At 41.9% G+C, this 15,413-nt stretch overlaps 1 protein-coding gene across 6 annotated transcripts in view; it reads left to right on the top strand.

Moving 5' to 3' along the window:
• Nucleotides 1–15,413, top strand: part of VWA3B (von Willebrand factor A domain containing 3B) — a 224,625-nt gene that overhangs the window by 180,729 nt on the left and 28,483 nt on the right. For all 6 annotated transcript variants that reach the window (XR_008522064.1, XR_008522066.1, XR_008522065.1 and 3 more), the window contains one exon: nt 4,723–4,924. Coding sequence is in view for 3 of the 6 variants with exons in the window: in XM_024242354.2 (XP_024098122.2) it covers nt 4,723–4,924 (202 nt within the window). In the remaining 3 variants the exon portion in view is untranslated. The remainder of the gene's footprint in view (nt 1–4,722; nt 4,925–15,413) is intronic.

Consider the following 15,413-nt stretch of genomic DNA (forward strand, 5'->3'; position numbering starts at 1 on the left):
GCACCCTTGTCAAAAATCACTTGACAAGATCACATGAGAGCTTATTTATGGACTCTTTATTCTGTTCCAGTATTCAATATGTCTGTCTTTAGGCCAGTACCACTGCTTTGATTACACTACAGACAGTACACTGTTTTGATTATTGTAGCTTTGTAATATGTTTTGATATCTGAAAGTATGGGCCTTCAACTCTGTTCTTCTTTCTCAAGATTGTTTTGGCTATTCAGGATCTGTTGAAATTCCATATAAATTTTAGGATTTTTTTGTATTTATACAAAAAATACCATTGGGATTTTGATAGGGATTGCATAGAATTGTACATCACTTTGGGTAGTATGGACATTTTAACAATTAAGTCTTTCAATCCATGAACACAAAATGTCTTTTTTATTTACTTGTGTCTTCTTTAATTTCTTTCAGCAATGTTTTGTAGTTTTCAGTGTACAAGTCTCTCACTTCTTTAAAATTATTCCTAATTTATTCTTTTTGATGCTATTATAGATGGGATTATTCTCTTAATTCCTTACCTGATTGTTCATTGTTAGTGTATAGAAATGCAACTGATTTTGTGTGTTGATTTTATATCCTTTAAGTTTGCTGAATTTATTAGTTCTAACAGTATTTGTGGAATCTTTAGGGTTTTCTACATGGAAAATCATGTCCTCTACAAACAGAGATAATTTTACTTCTTTTCTAATTTGGATATTGTTCCTTTCTTTTTCTTGCCTAATTTCTCTAAGATTTCCAGTACTATGTTGAATAAAGGGAGAAGAGTGGACATTGTTGTCTTATTCCTGATCTTAGAGGAAAAGCTTTCAATCTTTCATTATTAAGTACAATAGTAGCTGTAGGCTTCCTTATGTTGATATAGTTTCTTTGTATTGCTAGTTTGCTGAGTGTTTTTATCATGAAAGGATGTTGACTTTTGTCAAATGATTTTTCTGCATCACTTGAGATAATCATGTGGGTTTTGTCCTTCATTTTGTTAATGTGGTATATTACGTTAATTTTCATATGTTGAACCATCCTTGCATTCCAGGAATGACGCCTATTTTTTTTCATGGTGATTATCTTTTTAACGTGCTGTTTAATTCAGTTTGCTACTGTTTTGTTGAGAATTTTTGCATCACTGTTCATCAGGGACATTGGTCTGTAGTTTCTTTTTCTTTGTAGTATCTTTGTCTGGTTATGGTATCAGCGTAATTTCTGTCTCATAAAATGAGTTAGGAGTATTTCTCCCTTTTCAATCTTTTGAAAGAGGTTTGAAGAGAATTGTTATTAATTATTTCATTGTTTGGCAGAATTCTCCAGTTAAGCCATGTGGTACTGGGCTTTTATCTGTTAGCAGGTTTTTGATTATTGATTTGATCTCCTTACTAGTTATAGATCTATTCAGTTTTTTAATTTATTCATGATTCAGTCTTAGTAGGCAGTATGTTTCTAGGAATTTATCCATTTCTTCTTGGTTATGCAATTTGTCGGTGAAATATTGTTCATAGTAGTCTCATAATATTTTTAATTTCTGTGTCATCAGTTGTAATGTTTCCACTTTAATTTCTGATTTTAGTTATTTGAGTCTTCTCTCTTTTTTCTTAGTTAGTCTAGCTAAGACTTTGTCAATTTTGTAGGTCTTTCCAAAAAAACCAATCTTGCTTTCATTGATTTTTTTCTATTGTTTTTCTATACTCTATGTCTAATCTTTATTATTTTCTTCCCTCTGCTAACTTGGGCTTTCATTTGTTCTTTTCCTAGTTCCTTGAAAAGTAGAGTTAAATTGTTAATTTGGGACCTTCCTCCTTTTAAAAGGTGTTTACCACTATAAACTTCCTTCTCAGTACTGCTTTCACTGCATCTCATACATTTTGATATGTTGTATTTTTTTCCTTCATTTATCTCAAGATATCTTTCAATTTCCCTTGTGATTTATTCTTTGACACATTGGTTGTTTAAGAATATGTGACTTAATTTTTATATTTTTGTGGATTTTCCAGTTTTCCTTTTGTTATTATTTCTAGGTTCATTTCATTTTGTTCAGAAAAAATACTTTGCTTTCAACTTTCTTTTTTTAAATTTGTTTTGTGGCCTAACAATCAGTCTATTCTGGAGAATATTCCATGTGTACTTGAGAAGAATGTGTATTCTGCTGTTGTTTGGTGGAGTGTTCTCCACATGTTGGTTAGGCCCAATTGATTGGTGGTGTTCAAGTCCTCTGTTTCATTATTGATATTCTGTGTAGTTGTTCTGTCCATTATTGAAAGCAGAGCATGAAGTCTCCTGCTAATACTGGGTTGCTGTCTATTTCTTCAGTTCTATCAAAGCTTGTTTTATGTATCTGAGAGCTCTGATGCTAGGTGCACATATATTTATGATTGTTATATCTTCTTAGTGGATTGGCCCTTTTACCATTATATGCTATTCTTCATTTGATATAACAACTTATGACTTAAAATCTATTCTTTAAGTTCACTGATTCTTTCTTCTGCTTAATCACATCTGCTGTTGAACCCCTCTAGTGAATTTTTCAATTCAACTATTGTATTCTTCAGCTCTAGAATTTCTATTTGGTTCTTTTTTATAGTTTCTGTCTCTTTGTTGATATTCTCATTTTGTTCATGCATCACTTTTCTGAGTTCTATTTGTTGTCTCTGTTTTCTTTTAGCTCATTGGGCATCATTAACATTGTTGTTTTGAATTATTTTTCAGGTAATTAATATATCTCCATTTCTTTTTTGCTCTGTAATTAGTATATTAAGGAGACAATACATTTCAAGAATTGCTTAAATTCTGATACCCAGATTTAAGCATGTGAACATATGAGACTTTTAAACATACAATTAAAGCTATTCATCATAATTTGCTATACTACCAACATTACTTTGGAGTGTAAGTCAAATGGTTTAAAGTAATCCTATAACATAACTAAAGAACACCTTCCTATATTACACATGCAAATTCTTCACGTAAAGGTCTTTTCACTTCAATTGCTATGTTACCCAGCTCTGAAGTCACTACTCAGGCTTATCATGGTCCACAGACAAGGAGGGGGGCAAATGACCAGGACTGGTCAAGAATATATCTCCATTTCTTTAGGACCAATTTCTAAAGATTTATTTTGCTCATTTGATTGGGCCATTTCCCCATATCTTTGTGTGCTTTTCCCTATATTTTGTATGCCTTATGATATTTAGTTGATAATATGACATTTGAAAAAACAGCTATCTCATCCGATTTTCACAAACTGGCCTCTTACGGGTGAAGGGCTTCACCAATTATCCCAGCTAGAGATTTGGGGGAATCCCTGAAACCTTTTCTGGGGATGTGTCTTCTCTGGGCTTGTGTGTGTAATTTCCCAGTGAAAAAGGTTTGCCCGTCTCTTTCAGGAGCCTGTAATATCTTCCTCCCCCGGTGTCTCTCTGAAGTACTGCAGTATCTCCAATGCTGTAACAAGCTGTGACACTCATTTCTGTTCTCAGAGGTCCCAACCTGACCTGCAAAATATACCACTGTTCTCATCAGCACTCTGAATCAGGCAAGACGGAAACCTGTTTCTTCAGAAGTCCCCCAAAACACAAGAATTTTGAATGTGCATTCCACTCTCTTCTCCAAAGGAGGAGCCAGGATTGGGGAGTTTTCTTCCAATTGCATCGCATTGTTTTGGGGAGGAGGAGAGGTTAGGGCAGGCAAAATGCAACAAGCTTTCTTACTCTCCTTCATACAGCTGTTCTTGGGTTTGTACTTGTCTGAGGTGCCACAACCTCTTCATTGGTTTCTGGAATTCTCGCAAAGGCAATTTGGTTCATATATTGTTAAGTCAGTGTCTCTGTAGGGGAATGAAGGCCTGGGTTTTTATTCCACCATCTTGCTGACATCATTCCAATAAGCATGTTTTGCTGTCTTCTGGGTACGAGTTTGTTTGTGGATGGAGTCCTGTGATTGTGCTGAGTTTAGACTGTTCTCTTCCAATATCCAACATCTAAAGAAATAAGTAATGCTTTCAGCAATAAGAGTGATAATCATGAATTGTTTTCTTTCTCCCTACCCATTCCGTTCCAGCAGTGTCTGACTCAGAAGCAGCTCAGACTGGAAACAGAATCCAGGACCTGGGCCATCACACCACACTAGCTTCCTCTAGAGTCCCACAGCCTGCTTATCAGCCATAGAAAGTTTGGCTTCTGTTCTTTATGTACCAAAACAGCAAAGCCAAATAGTTTAGACTTATTTAGGCTTGCAAAGAGGAAAGGAGATAAAAATAGCTAAAATGAGCTAGTATAAGAATTACTGCACTGAAGCAAATATTTGGGTTTGTTTTGCTTTGCTTTGTTTTTCAGAGTCACTGCTAGGCATACTTGTGTGAAATCTCTTTGAAGCCCATGTTTGGTTCTGCCAGATATTAGGCTCCAAATACGGAGAAAAAAAAAAATGCTGAAAATTTTATGTGTATCATACTTCTTTAAAATCAGATAACCTAATGAGATAATAGGGAAAAGTGCCTACCATAATTCACAGAGATGGTTATTTCTAACCTTTGCAAGCTACCAAAGTCCTGATGGAGCAGAGGGCCTGGCTATGATGCTGTCATCTGACACCTGACACTAGCTTCAACAGATGTTTCTCAGGGGACAATTTCTTAGGAAACCATCTTACCATATTTTTTTAATTATAGTCATTTTCTTCGCTTTTTGTTTCTTCCTCTCTTTTTTTGCTTGTTTGTTTGTTTTTTAGGTTAGATGCAAACAAACCAATACAGTATTTGGAAAACAAAACAGTTTTAAACCAGGCTTTAGAACGGTTGAATTGGCCCATTTCATTGAAAGAGCTGTCGATGCTGGAAAGTGAAATCCTAGCTGGGAAAATGTACATCCAGCAGGCCATGGAGCTCCAGGAGGCTGCCAAGAAGAATTATGGAGACAAAGCCCCGGGAGAGGTGGGTGCCCTGGAGGTCTCTGTCTTTCCTCCCTCTCTGCCTATGCCAAGTCATTGTCATCCCTACATTGGCTTCCTTCTCTGTCTCCCACTCCCCACCACACTGATTTCTAAAAGCATTAGAGCCAATCCAGTTAAGGTCTCAGTACTTTTTTTCATCATAAAGGAAATGCCATTTGATTGTACTATGGACTTATTTTTAAAACAATACATCTTTTAATTGAAAAAAAAAAGCTAAATAGAAGTATAATGTAGTGATTAAAAGCCTGGACTTTCATAGGAGCCAGACCAAGAACTAGCCGCAGATCTACCGTCTAATCTGTGTGTGATTTTGGTTACTCAGTCTCTTTAAACCTCAATTTTCTTACTTGTAAAATAAGAATATTAATAGTATCCATCTCATAGGGTTGTTATAAAGAGAAATGAACATGTGAAATGCTTAGTATTGAAAGCTCCCCATAAGTGTTAGCAATTATTTTATATAATCATTAATAAAGCAAATCTTCTAGAAAGAAAAATAATTTATAATCTGGTCTCCTTATTGCTACCACTTGGGAGCCTTTCCTTTTAGTTTTTTTTCTCCTCAAATGTTTTCTACATAGGTGCAGAGTGTCTATAATTATTGTATATTCTGCTTTTAAGTTTAGCATCATTTCATAGACTTTCTCTGTGTTTTTATTGAATTGTCAGATTCATATGGGTGATGGTTACATAATATTCCATGGTGTGAATATACCCTGGTTTATTTGATTCTCCACGAAATGTTAAACATTTATAGTTATTTTCCAGTTTTCTGCTTTCTCACATAATATTTGCATGACTCCTGTGGTGCACATAGTTGAATTATTTTGTTAAGATACAGCCTTAGAAGTAGTATTTCTGGATCAAAGAGTATAAACATTTGGAGTCTATAAATACACATGGCCAGTGTGAAACCCACTCTCTGACTATACATGGTTGTGTGTGGACGGTGCTTTGTTTGAATGTGTCCCCCAGAGTTCATGTGTTGGAAACTTGATCTCCCTTGCAGCAGTGTTGGAGGTGGGATGTTTAAGAGGTGCGTGTGGGAAAAACAGCTCTCTCAACCGGTGCTCTCGCACCACAACAGCAATCATCAACAGGGAAGAAGGCTTCTGTGACCAAAGGTGTGGGGGATTTTCCCACACATACCAAGCAGCAGACACCGGTTTGTTCTCCTCCAATTCAACTCTGACACTACCTACCTAGAGATGGCATCAGATCCCATAGGTTGAGGGCTCAGTCCCCAAGACTGGCCCTCCCAACACATCAGTCACAAGTCTGGGCCTCCAGAACTTCTGACTGACCAGCTTCAAGTTGGGGTTCCCACAACTCCCTCTTTGAGTTTGATTAATTTGCGCGAGTGGCACACAGAACTCTGAGAAACACCAACGTTTAGCAGTTTATTATAAAGGATATTACAAAGGATACAGATGAAGAGATGCATCGTGTGAGCGATGCGGGAAGGGTGCAGAGCCTCCTTTCCCTGAGTGCTCTCCCTGGGTGGGCCACCCTCCAGGAGCCTCCATGTGTTCAGCTGTCAGTAAGCTCTCCAAACCCTGTCCTTTTGGGTTCTTATGGAGGCCTCATTACTTAGGGATGATCGATTAAAGCATCGGCTATAGTGATCAACTTGACCTTCAGCCCCTCTCCCCTCCTGGAGGTTGGGAGTTGGGGCTGAAAGTCTTAACTATCTAATTCTACCTTGGTGTTTCCGGTGTCCAGCCCCACCCTGAACCTACCCAACAAAGACACCCAAAGGACAGGACTTCAGAGACCCCAAGGATATTAGGAGTTATGAGCCAGGAACCATGGAAGAAAAAAATACATATATACATATGTATGCCATATAAATATATATATATGCCATATAAATATATATATGCCATATAAATATATATATGCCATATAAATGTATATATGCCACAATACCACAAGCTGGCTAGACCATGAGGGCTCTGGTCGTAAATGGACCAATGCCATTATCACAGGAGTGGATTCCTTATTAAAGGAATGAGCTTGGATCTCTGTTGTACACTCTCTCTCGCCCATGTGATGCCTTCTGCCAGGTTATGGACAGCAAGATGGCCCTCACCAGGTGCTGGCCCCTTAATCTTGGACCTCCCAGCTTCTAGAACAGTGAGCCAGTAAGTTTCTGTCTATTATAAATTACCCAGTTGGTGGTATTCTCACAGCAGCACAAAATGAACTAAGAGAGATATGGAATAGTTCATCCAAAATCTTACTAAATCCTAGATAATTTTCGGATGTTCACCACATTATAGTCTAAAAATCATTCCCAAAGATCTGACCTTTCAGGTTCATCATCTTTGGTTCAGTCTTTGCCAAGTGATACTGGTTTAGCCTGGCTTAAAATTCTGTTTTTGATGCTCTAGGTTCTTGTCTTTTGTTTCATTTTGTGTTGTTTGTTCTCTTTCATTTTATTCTTTCTTCTGCAAATCACATTTTTCCTTCAGTGTCAAAAGCTATGTCTTTTGTGCAGAATGTAAAATTTTTATCACAGAAGGTCATATATCTAGTAATGTTATTCAAACAAAATGACTTCCTCAAAGAATTGTTCAGTGTTTCTTTGGGAACCACCATCTGACACCCCTAGACATTTCTCTATTTACCTTCCTCGTCTGCATGCCCTGTGGGCACCTAAGACTCAAGAGGACCAAGAGTGAATTACCTGCCTCTCCTTGAAAAGATGATCTTCTTCTCATTGTGCTTTTCCCTGTCTGCTTGCTCTTTCATTTATTCATTGAAATATTTATGAGTGCCCATGAGATGCCAAGCACTATTCTAGGCACTGGGAGTACCTAGAACACAACAGACTTAGTCCTTAGACTATCCTAATTTGAATGAGGATGACAGACCATGGCCAGTCCCAGGTGTTGAGCTGTGGAGGCCCCGCTGCCTAACAGCAGAATTTGCTGGCATATTCTTTTATCTATACTTTATATTAAATTTGCAAATAGGAAGTGTTGCGAATGGAGTGAAAAGAAGCCTCTTGTGATTCAGAGCAAAGATAATTGTGTTCCACTGAATTCATCTGGAATTCTGGCAGTCAAGCTCGTTGTTTACAACATATGAATTAATTGAATTAATTGCTCTATTTCTTTCTTTTCTTACCACAAAATGGGAATAAAAATAATTCCCGTGATTTCTTCATCCAAAAATCATGGATACGATTCTGCACGTGGGACAGGTGCCCTCAGGCGTCGAGTGGCCTCTGTCATTCTTTTCTGTCTCCTTGGGATCTCCCAGGGGGATACCTTATACTGGACACAAAATGGGGATTTGTTAGCTGCGTTGAATGCATGGGCCCAGCCTAATGGAGGAGACATTGCGCCAGAGCATCACCGCTGTGAGAGCCAAGAACTGGTCTGGCCTTATTTGTAGCTGTGTCCATGGCACTGACAGTGAAGCCCAGTGCACAGGGGCCACTCAACAATGTGTATTGAATGAGTGAAATGCAGACCCTTACAGCCTTTCACTGTATTATAAATACAGCAGAGGCACCCCCAGAGAGCAACTGGAAGATGGGGAAAAGTGACCTGACTGGGCAGTTAGGGAAGGCTCCACTAATCCAGTTTGGCCCAGAAGGATGCCTAGGAATTGGGGACTGGGCCGCAAGAAGTGTTTGGAGTGAAAGAAACAGCCTGGGCTCAGGCAGGGATGTGGGGAAGAACACGGAGTGTTCCCTGGGAAACGTGGCAGGAGAGACGGTGGGCACAGGAAGAGGTACCAGAAAACGAGGTACTTGAACTTTGCTGGGGTCAGGAACTTAATGACTGTAGGAAATGGACACCAGGGAGGGGTTTTCAGCAAGTCAGGGACATTCACAGATGTGTGTCCTAGAAAGATTATTCTGACAGTGAGATGAGGCCCAACATAAAAGACCAAAATCCGGTGCAGCACTCCCCTTGAGAGGTATTGAGTCCTTGAGCCAGGTAGGAACACTGGGGAGAGAACAGGTAACAGAGACATGGGTTATGGGAAAATAGGACATGTGGGGCAAAGTTGAAGATGCTCACAAATTTCTGCCTTGGACAACTGTAGGAGCAGAAGCACTGCTACCCCTTCCACCCTTCCTCTGCTCCTCAGGGAGACAGGTGCACCCTGGCCAGCCTATCCCATCACATGTCATCCTCTAACCCTCTGCCACGTGTTTGTTTACTTCACAGCACACTTCACTACCTGATATTATGTACACTTTTGTTTATAGTCTGTCTTCCCCACTGAAATAAGGGTGGGACTTGGTTTGTGGTGTTGTAGGTGCTCCCAGAGCCTAGAATTGTGGTGGGCACCTTGTAGGCATGCATACATATTTCAGTGAATAAACGAAAGAACAAACACAGAAGAGGCACAGTGACAGGAAAAGCAGATTTTCGGGGAAAGGTAGTTCACTTTCAGCGCTCCTGATTCTTAGATACCCGTGGGGCACGCAGGTGAGAGAGGCCAGTAAACAGCCACACGTCTGGAGTTTAGGAGAGAGGCCAGAGTTAAGGAGATAGATTTGGAGGTCATTTCAGGTGCTGGGAGAGGAGGAGGAGAGCGTAGAAGGGACCAAGGCGGATGAGTTAGAGAAGCAGAAGGCCCGGGGTGGAGAGCCAAGGACAAGAGGCAGAAACTCAGCTTAGAAGGCCTGAGTAGCGTCACACAGCTGGAAGATGGCAGTGCCAAGATTTGCATTCCAGTCCACCTGACTCCAAATAGAAAAATCAAAGCACTGGCCTAAAAGATGGTTGTGAGACCACGTACTTCATATACCTAGGAGAGTGTGCAGCACCAAGTGCTCAGCAGTAAATGCACACAACATTCATATCAGTGACAGCTCCTTCCACTGCTAAAGTTATTATCAAGGAGGTTTGGAAAGCCATGCAGAATGATGTCTGAAAGCCATTTGACTTGCCAAGAGAAAGTGCATTAGTGAGGTTGGCCAGAATAATGCCAGTGGAATGGTGGGGGCAAAGGCCAGTTTGCAGTGGGTAGAAGGGTGGGTAGAAGTGGAGGAAGTTAGTATAAGAAGTGAAGACTTTTTCTTCCAGATCTTCACTGGGAAGGCAGGGAGAAAGAGGGTGTGAACACCAGGTGAGCCAGTGCAGGAAAAGGTGTTTAGTTTGTGCAGTGGCATCACTGGGTCTGCTGCTGCCTCTTGGTCAGGGGCTAAGACTCTCCCCTCACTGCCTTGTCCTCACACAGGCTGTCGAAAGCCACCCTTGTCTGTTAGAGGAATACCCATGTTCCAGCATAGATGTCCCTAGGTAACTGGGGGAGAGGTCACATCTGGTGACTTCTCCTCAGAGATCTTTCCACTCGTGGCATGGCCCTCTGCAGTGGAAGATTTCGAATGTTGTTTTCTTGCAATGATACTTCTCCTTTCCATGTGTGATAGATTCTGAGACTTCAAAATGCCATTATTGTCACACCCCACAGATTCGATTTCGTGACCCACTAACAGGACTCAACCTTTGGTGTGCGAAGCTCCAGGTTTCAAGGCCTTCTGAGATCCTGGCGTGAAAAACGCATCAGAGATGCAAGTCATTTTTCCTGATTTATATGTAAATACAGTCTCATTTTAAATTCTTTTGGCAAAGGCCGAAGCTTTTGATGGATGAGTATAAATTGCCATGAAAGAGCCCCTCTGTTCATCATTAAGCACCCCCATGAGCTGACTGATAACAAGCAGCAAAATGGGGATGAGACCATTCGGAGTGGGCTGCCCACGTGTGTCCAGAGGGCTGTGGCCACTGCGTTCGGAGTGGGCTGCCCATGTGTGTCCAGAGGGCTGTGGCCACTGCATCCAGCCTGCTCCAGGGCACGTTATGGAGTCTGGATGACCGGGGCTTTCTGATACCCTCATCTGGAGCAGGGTTGTTCCCCCCATAGCTGCCTTGCCAATTCCTAAGTTTGGAGCAGCTTCGTGATTTTTCTGTCAGTAAGAACCAGCGGTGGGAAGGAGACATGGCAACAAATGCTGTGTCCAGGGAGCCTGTGCCCGCTTTTTATGCCCCAGCTTCCATGGGCAGTTCCTGACTGGCCCCAGATTAGACCTAAAGTGAGAGCCGTTATTCCCACCTGCTCTGCCTGGCATCCTGCGCAGGGCGCATTCCACGCTTGACTGTGTAATGGTTTCCGCCTATTTCCATAATCCACCGACTTGGTGGTGTCCCTGGAGATGGGCACTTGGCTCACTGACTACATGATGACAGGAGAAATCTTAAGTCTGAAATTTAAAATTCCCTTTGAAAACTCCCCTCCCTAGCACCTCTCATGTTACTGTGATTGCAGATTTCACCCTCACTGGCCAATCCAGAGCCCTTGGAGCTGAACGATAGGGGAAGTTGCCGGAGGGCATCTGTGAATTATAATTAATCCTCCCTGGGAGCCTGGTCTAGGGCAGCCCAGCTGTGCTGTCCTCCAACGTTTTCTGAATAAATAAAGATTGTTCTCCAGGGCAAATCCTTTGGCCCAGAAAGATAAAAAAGGCTCTCTCACCCATAACCTTGACTGCTTTGGAAAATCTGGAGGTAGAAAATATTTTTAAGCTGAAAGCAGCCCTAAAGGAGGCCATGGAAACTTACCCACACCACTGGCTGCACACGTTTCCTTCTCAAAGCCGTGACTGGCAAGGAAGCTGGATCCTATGGCCTTCAGGGACGGGGAATTGAGTGCTCTGCTCCGGGAGAAAGAGAGCGTTAGGAAAATGCACACAGGGAGGCAGGCATGGGCGAGGCTGGATGAGGTGGAATTAGGAGAAGGAAGAGAAGAGAGATCATTTGCCGTTGAGAACTTTCTGTTGGGTTGTGACTTTGACACTATACATGCAGGAAGATGTCAGCTGGGGAGACAGAGGAAAATGTCTTTCAGTTATCAGTTATATAAAATAAACTCAGAATATATACAGCTGTTATCTGTGTCCGAGATAGTAAATGAACCAATTGTCATTCTTGCATTGTAACCTTTTTTTTTTTTTTTTACAGTCCATTAACGGGAGGTGTGAGGCATCACACCCTAACTGACTAGTCAGCCTTTCTAATTCCACTAGTAAAAACTTTAGTCTGTTTTGCTGATATTCAGGTCTGTTGGGAAGACTAGCTCCCTAGTGGCTGTGAACTGTTCTCCAGTGGAACAAGATCTACTGATGTTGAAACAGGAAATTTTCCCTGACCCCTCATGGGACTTGCAAAGAGGGTGGCTTGTTTACTCAGCCTGCAGCTCTCAGCCCCTCTCGGGAGAGGGAGCACGCAGGTGAGTGGGTGCAGGGGCCAGGACGAGTACTTCTGGGTGCCGGCAGGAGCAGAACTCTGTGCGGCCCTAAGGCAGCTTCTAGAGGAGTACCCACAACCCCTGGAGCCCCAGAGGGCATGTGTTACAGTGCTCCTTTAGTTTTGCTGTCCACAGATGGCTAAGTGTTTAACTCCTCGGTGTGATAGCCCGCTGTATCCCTAGCTCTTGTTCAGCATGCAGGAAGAATCAGGTCACACGAACAAATTGAAGATGGTAAATACAGGGGATTTTATTGCTGCTGAAAGTGACTCTCAGCAGGATGGAGAGCTAGAAAGGGGATGGAGTGGGAAGGTGGTCTTCCCCTGGGGTTCAGCCATCACTGGCCACACTCTTCTCTGAGATCCTGCCATCAAGCCATCCCCCTGAAGTCAAGCTGCTTCTCAACGACGTCAGGCTGCTTCTTCTCTTTTCTCCTTCTCTGCTACTCCACTGCCAGTGGAGCCTGCAGTTTTTATGGATACAGGATGGGGAGTGGTGTGGACCAGAGTGGTTTTGGAAAAGGCAACATTTGAGAAGGAAAACAGGAATGTGGGTCCAGGCTTGAGAGTGGGGCCTTCACTGGGGACCGCTGCCTTCTACCCAGTATTTCCCTGCCTCCTGTCCATATCAGTGGGCAGGAAGTTAACAAGTCTGGGGTGTGCACTGGTGATGTTACCATCACACAGAAGTGATGTGTGCACATTCAGACCATGCTGTCCTCAGATAGCACTGCAGTGATGGTTTAGCATCTGGAAGTGGGACCCCTGATGGGCCTCTGGGGCATCTTAACATCTTTGTTAACATCAAAGTTAACATCTTTGATGTTAACTGTACGGCACCCCAAAGTCTTTGGCAAAATTCAAAACCAGCAGGATGTCATCTTTCTGGAATAAAGTTGTCAATATTCTGGCTGAAGGGATGGCACCTCTAGCTGCCCCGGTGAGATGTCTTTTCATCCTGGGAAGCCTATGTTCTGTTTCTGTGGGATGAACCATTATATTGAAGCTGGCCATTGTGCTTCATCTGTGGTATAGTTCAATTGACTGTGCCATGATGCAAACGAATCATCATATAGACCATGGTGAATAGTTCCTTCCATAAAGTCCCATGCTGTGGAATCAACCAGAAATGAATTCTTGCCAATAGTAATAACAGTTGGAAACAAAGCAGAGTAAACATGAATTACTTTTTTTTTTTTTTTTTTTTTTTTTGAGACAAAGTCTCACTCTGTCACCCAGGCTGGAGTGCAGTGGTGTGATCTCGGCTCACTGCAACTTCTGCCTTCCAGGTTTAAGTGATTCTTGTGCCTTGCCTCCTGAGTAGCTGGGATTACAGGCACACGGCACCACACCCAGCTAATTTTTGTATTTTTAGTAGAGACAGGGTTTTGCCATGTTGGCCAGGCTGGTCTCAAACTCCTGGTCTCAAGGGATTCACCTGCCTCAGCCACCAAAAGTGCTGGGATTACAAGTGTGAGCCACCGTTCACAGCCAACATGAAATACTTTTACAATGTTCTTTAGTATCTGTCCTTGTCCTTTCCAGTGAACTTACAGGTGTATAAATGACTTGAAGGGGAGTGATACTTGTAACCATTTAGAAAGACATTTTCTTAGGCATCATTTGCAGTGCTAAGAATGAATGCCATGGCATTGCTACCATTCATTGTCACCCAGGCAGGGGGAAGCTCTTCACAGAGTGAATGGCTATTCTCTATCAGAATAATTGGGAAGTGAGTGACAACTATAGAAAAAAAGAGTTATCTGATTATTTTAGGCAACTCACCTCCCACATTTATACCTTTAAACCCATTCTGAAAATGTGGAAAGCAATCTCCTCGGTTAGCTTCTGGCTAAGAAATGGAGAGAATCAATATTTGGAATCTAGAGATGAAAGAGGGCTAGTTAAATAAATTATGTGACTCTACTCATTCAGAATTTTAAAAAGGAACTCTAAATGTATCTAGGCATAGGTTCTAAGAAATGACTTCTCATACTAATGAAATCTAAGAGGGAGAAATGCCTTCCCAGAATCGATGTGGACATCTTTGCGGAATCAGGTTTTTATTCGTCTGGAGACAGAGAGACTGTCTGGTGGTCTTGGTGACCAAAGTATCTTCCCAGCCAGCTGGTCTTTGACATGAACACTGGTGACCTGAAGCAAGGTGGCTTTTCCGTAAAGGCTTTAAACTTTATGGAAAAGTGAGGTTTTTAAGTAACAGTTGATTTAGTATGGCAGGCTCCAGATTCTGAAAACTCTAAATTCTATCCATTATTAGAACACTTTACACAGTCTTCCATTGAAGAAATGACTGTAGGAAGCTGTGCTTGGGCATCCCACTGGAGTATGAAGATGGAAAAACTGTGCTACTCATGTTCTCAGTTGTGGCTGGTGCATTTCTCTCATCTTGTAGGAACTGCCAGCAAGGGTAGCAAGCTTGCATCCTGGCCTTATACATACATCTTGACAGTTTCTCCAAGAGTGTAGATTTAGACCCTCCTAAACAGAAATAGGGAACTAGGAAGTGGTAGAGATTATTTAGTTGTTGCCTTACTTTGCCTATGCAGAAACTGAGGCCCAAGAAGGCTAAAAGATTGCCCAAAGTCCCATAGCCAGGTGGGCAGCACCCAATCCTGTTTCTCCTGCCTCCTAGTCCAGCTCCTTCCTCTGAGGTCATTTCAAGCCACAGTATGCCATTTTGAACCTTGCACTAGAAAGAGTGCTTAGGTTTCTCCTCTGGGTGAAAGCTCAGGAATAAGCAGGTGACATTCACCACCCACCAGTGATGGTGAATTCTCTTTGATATACTGATTGCCTCAGCAAATGTGCAAATTCCACAAGTAGGGAGGGACCCAAGCAAAATCTGGCTAAATGTGAGCATCGTAAACAAAAGAATATAGTTCACCATCCATTTTTGTCCGTGGCTGCAGAGGCTACAAGCAACCCAGGTCTGAAGACTTCCCACAGTCCCTGTAAGAGACCTTAACCCCTCAGCTTATTTGTTCTCCACTTCTGAGGACGTGGCTCTTAAGTTTTCATCTCTGAGGTTATAAACCATATTTCCACTTATTTTAATGAACCTAAAAAGCATCTCCAAACAGGTCCAAATGATAGATGGCTACAACAGAACCCAGTCATATCAGGGCACCATGGAAATGAGCCCACTTATTTCCAGAACCTAAACTGTATTGAACATGA

This window comes from Pongo abelii, chromosome 12 (genome assembly GCF_028885655.2).
Source record: "Pongo abelii isolate AG06213 chromosome 12, NHGRI_mPonAbe1-v2.0_pri, whole genome shotgun sequence".
NCBI classification, from domain to species: domain Eukaryota; kingdom Metazoa; phylum Chordata; class Mammalia; order Primates; family Hominidae; genus Pongo; species Pongo abelii.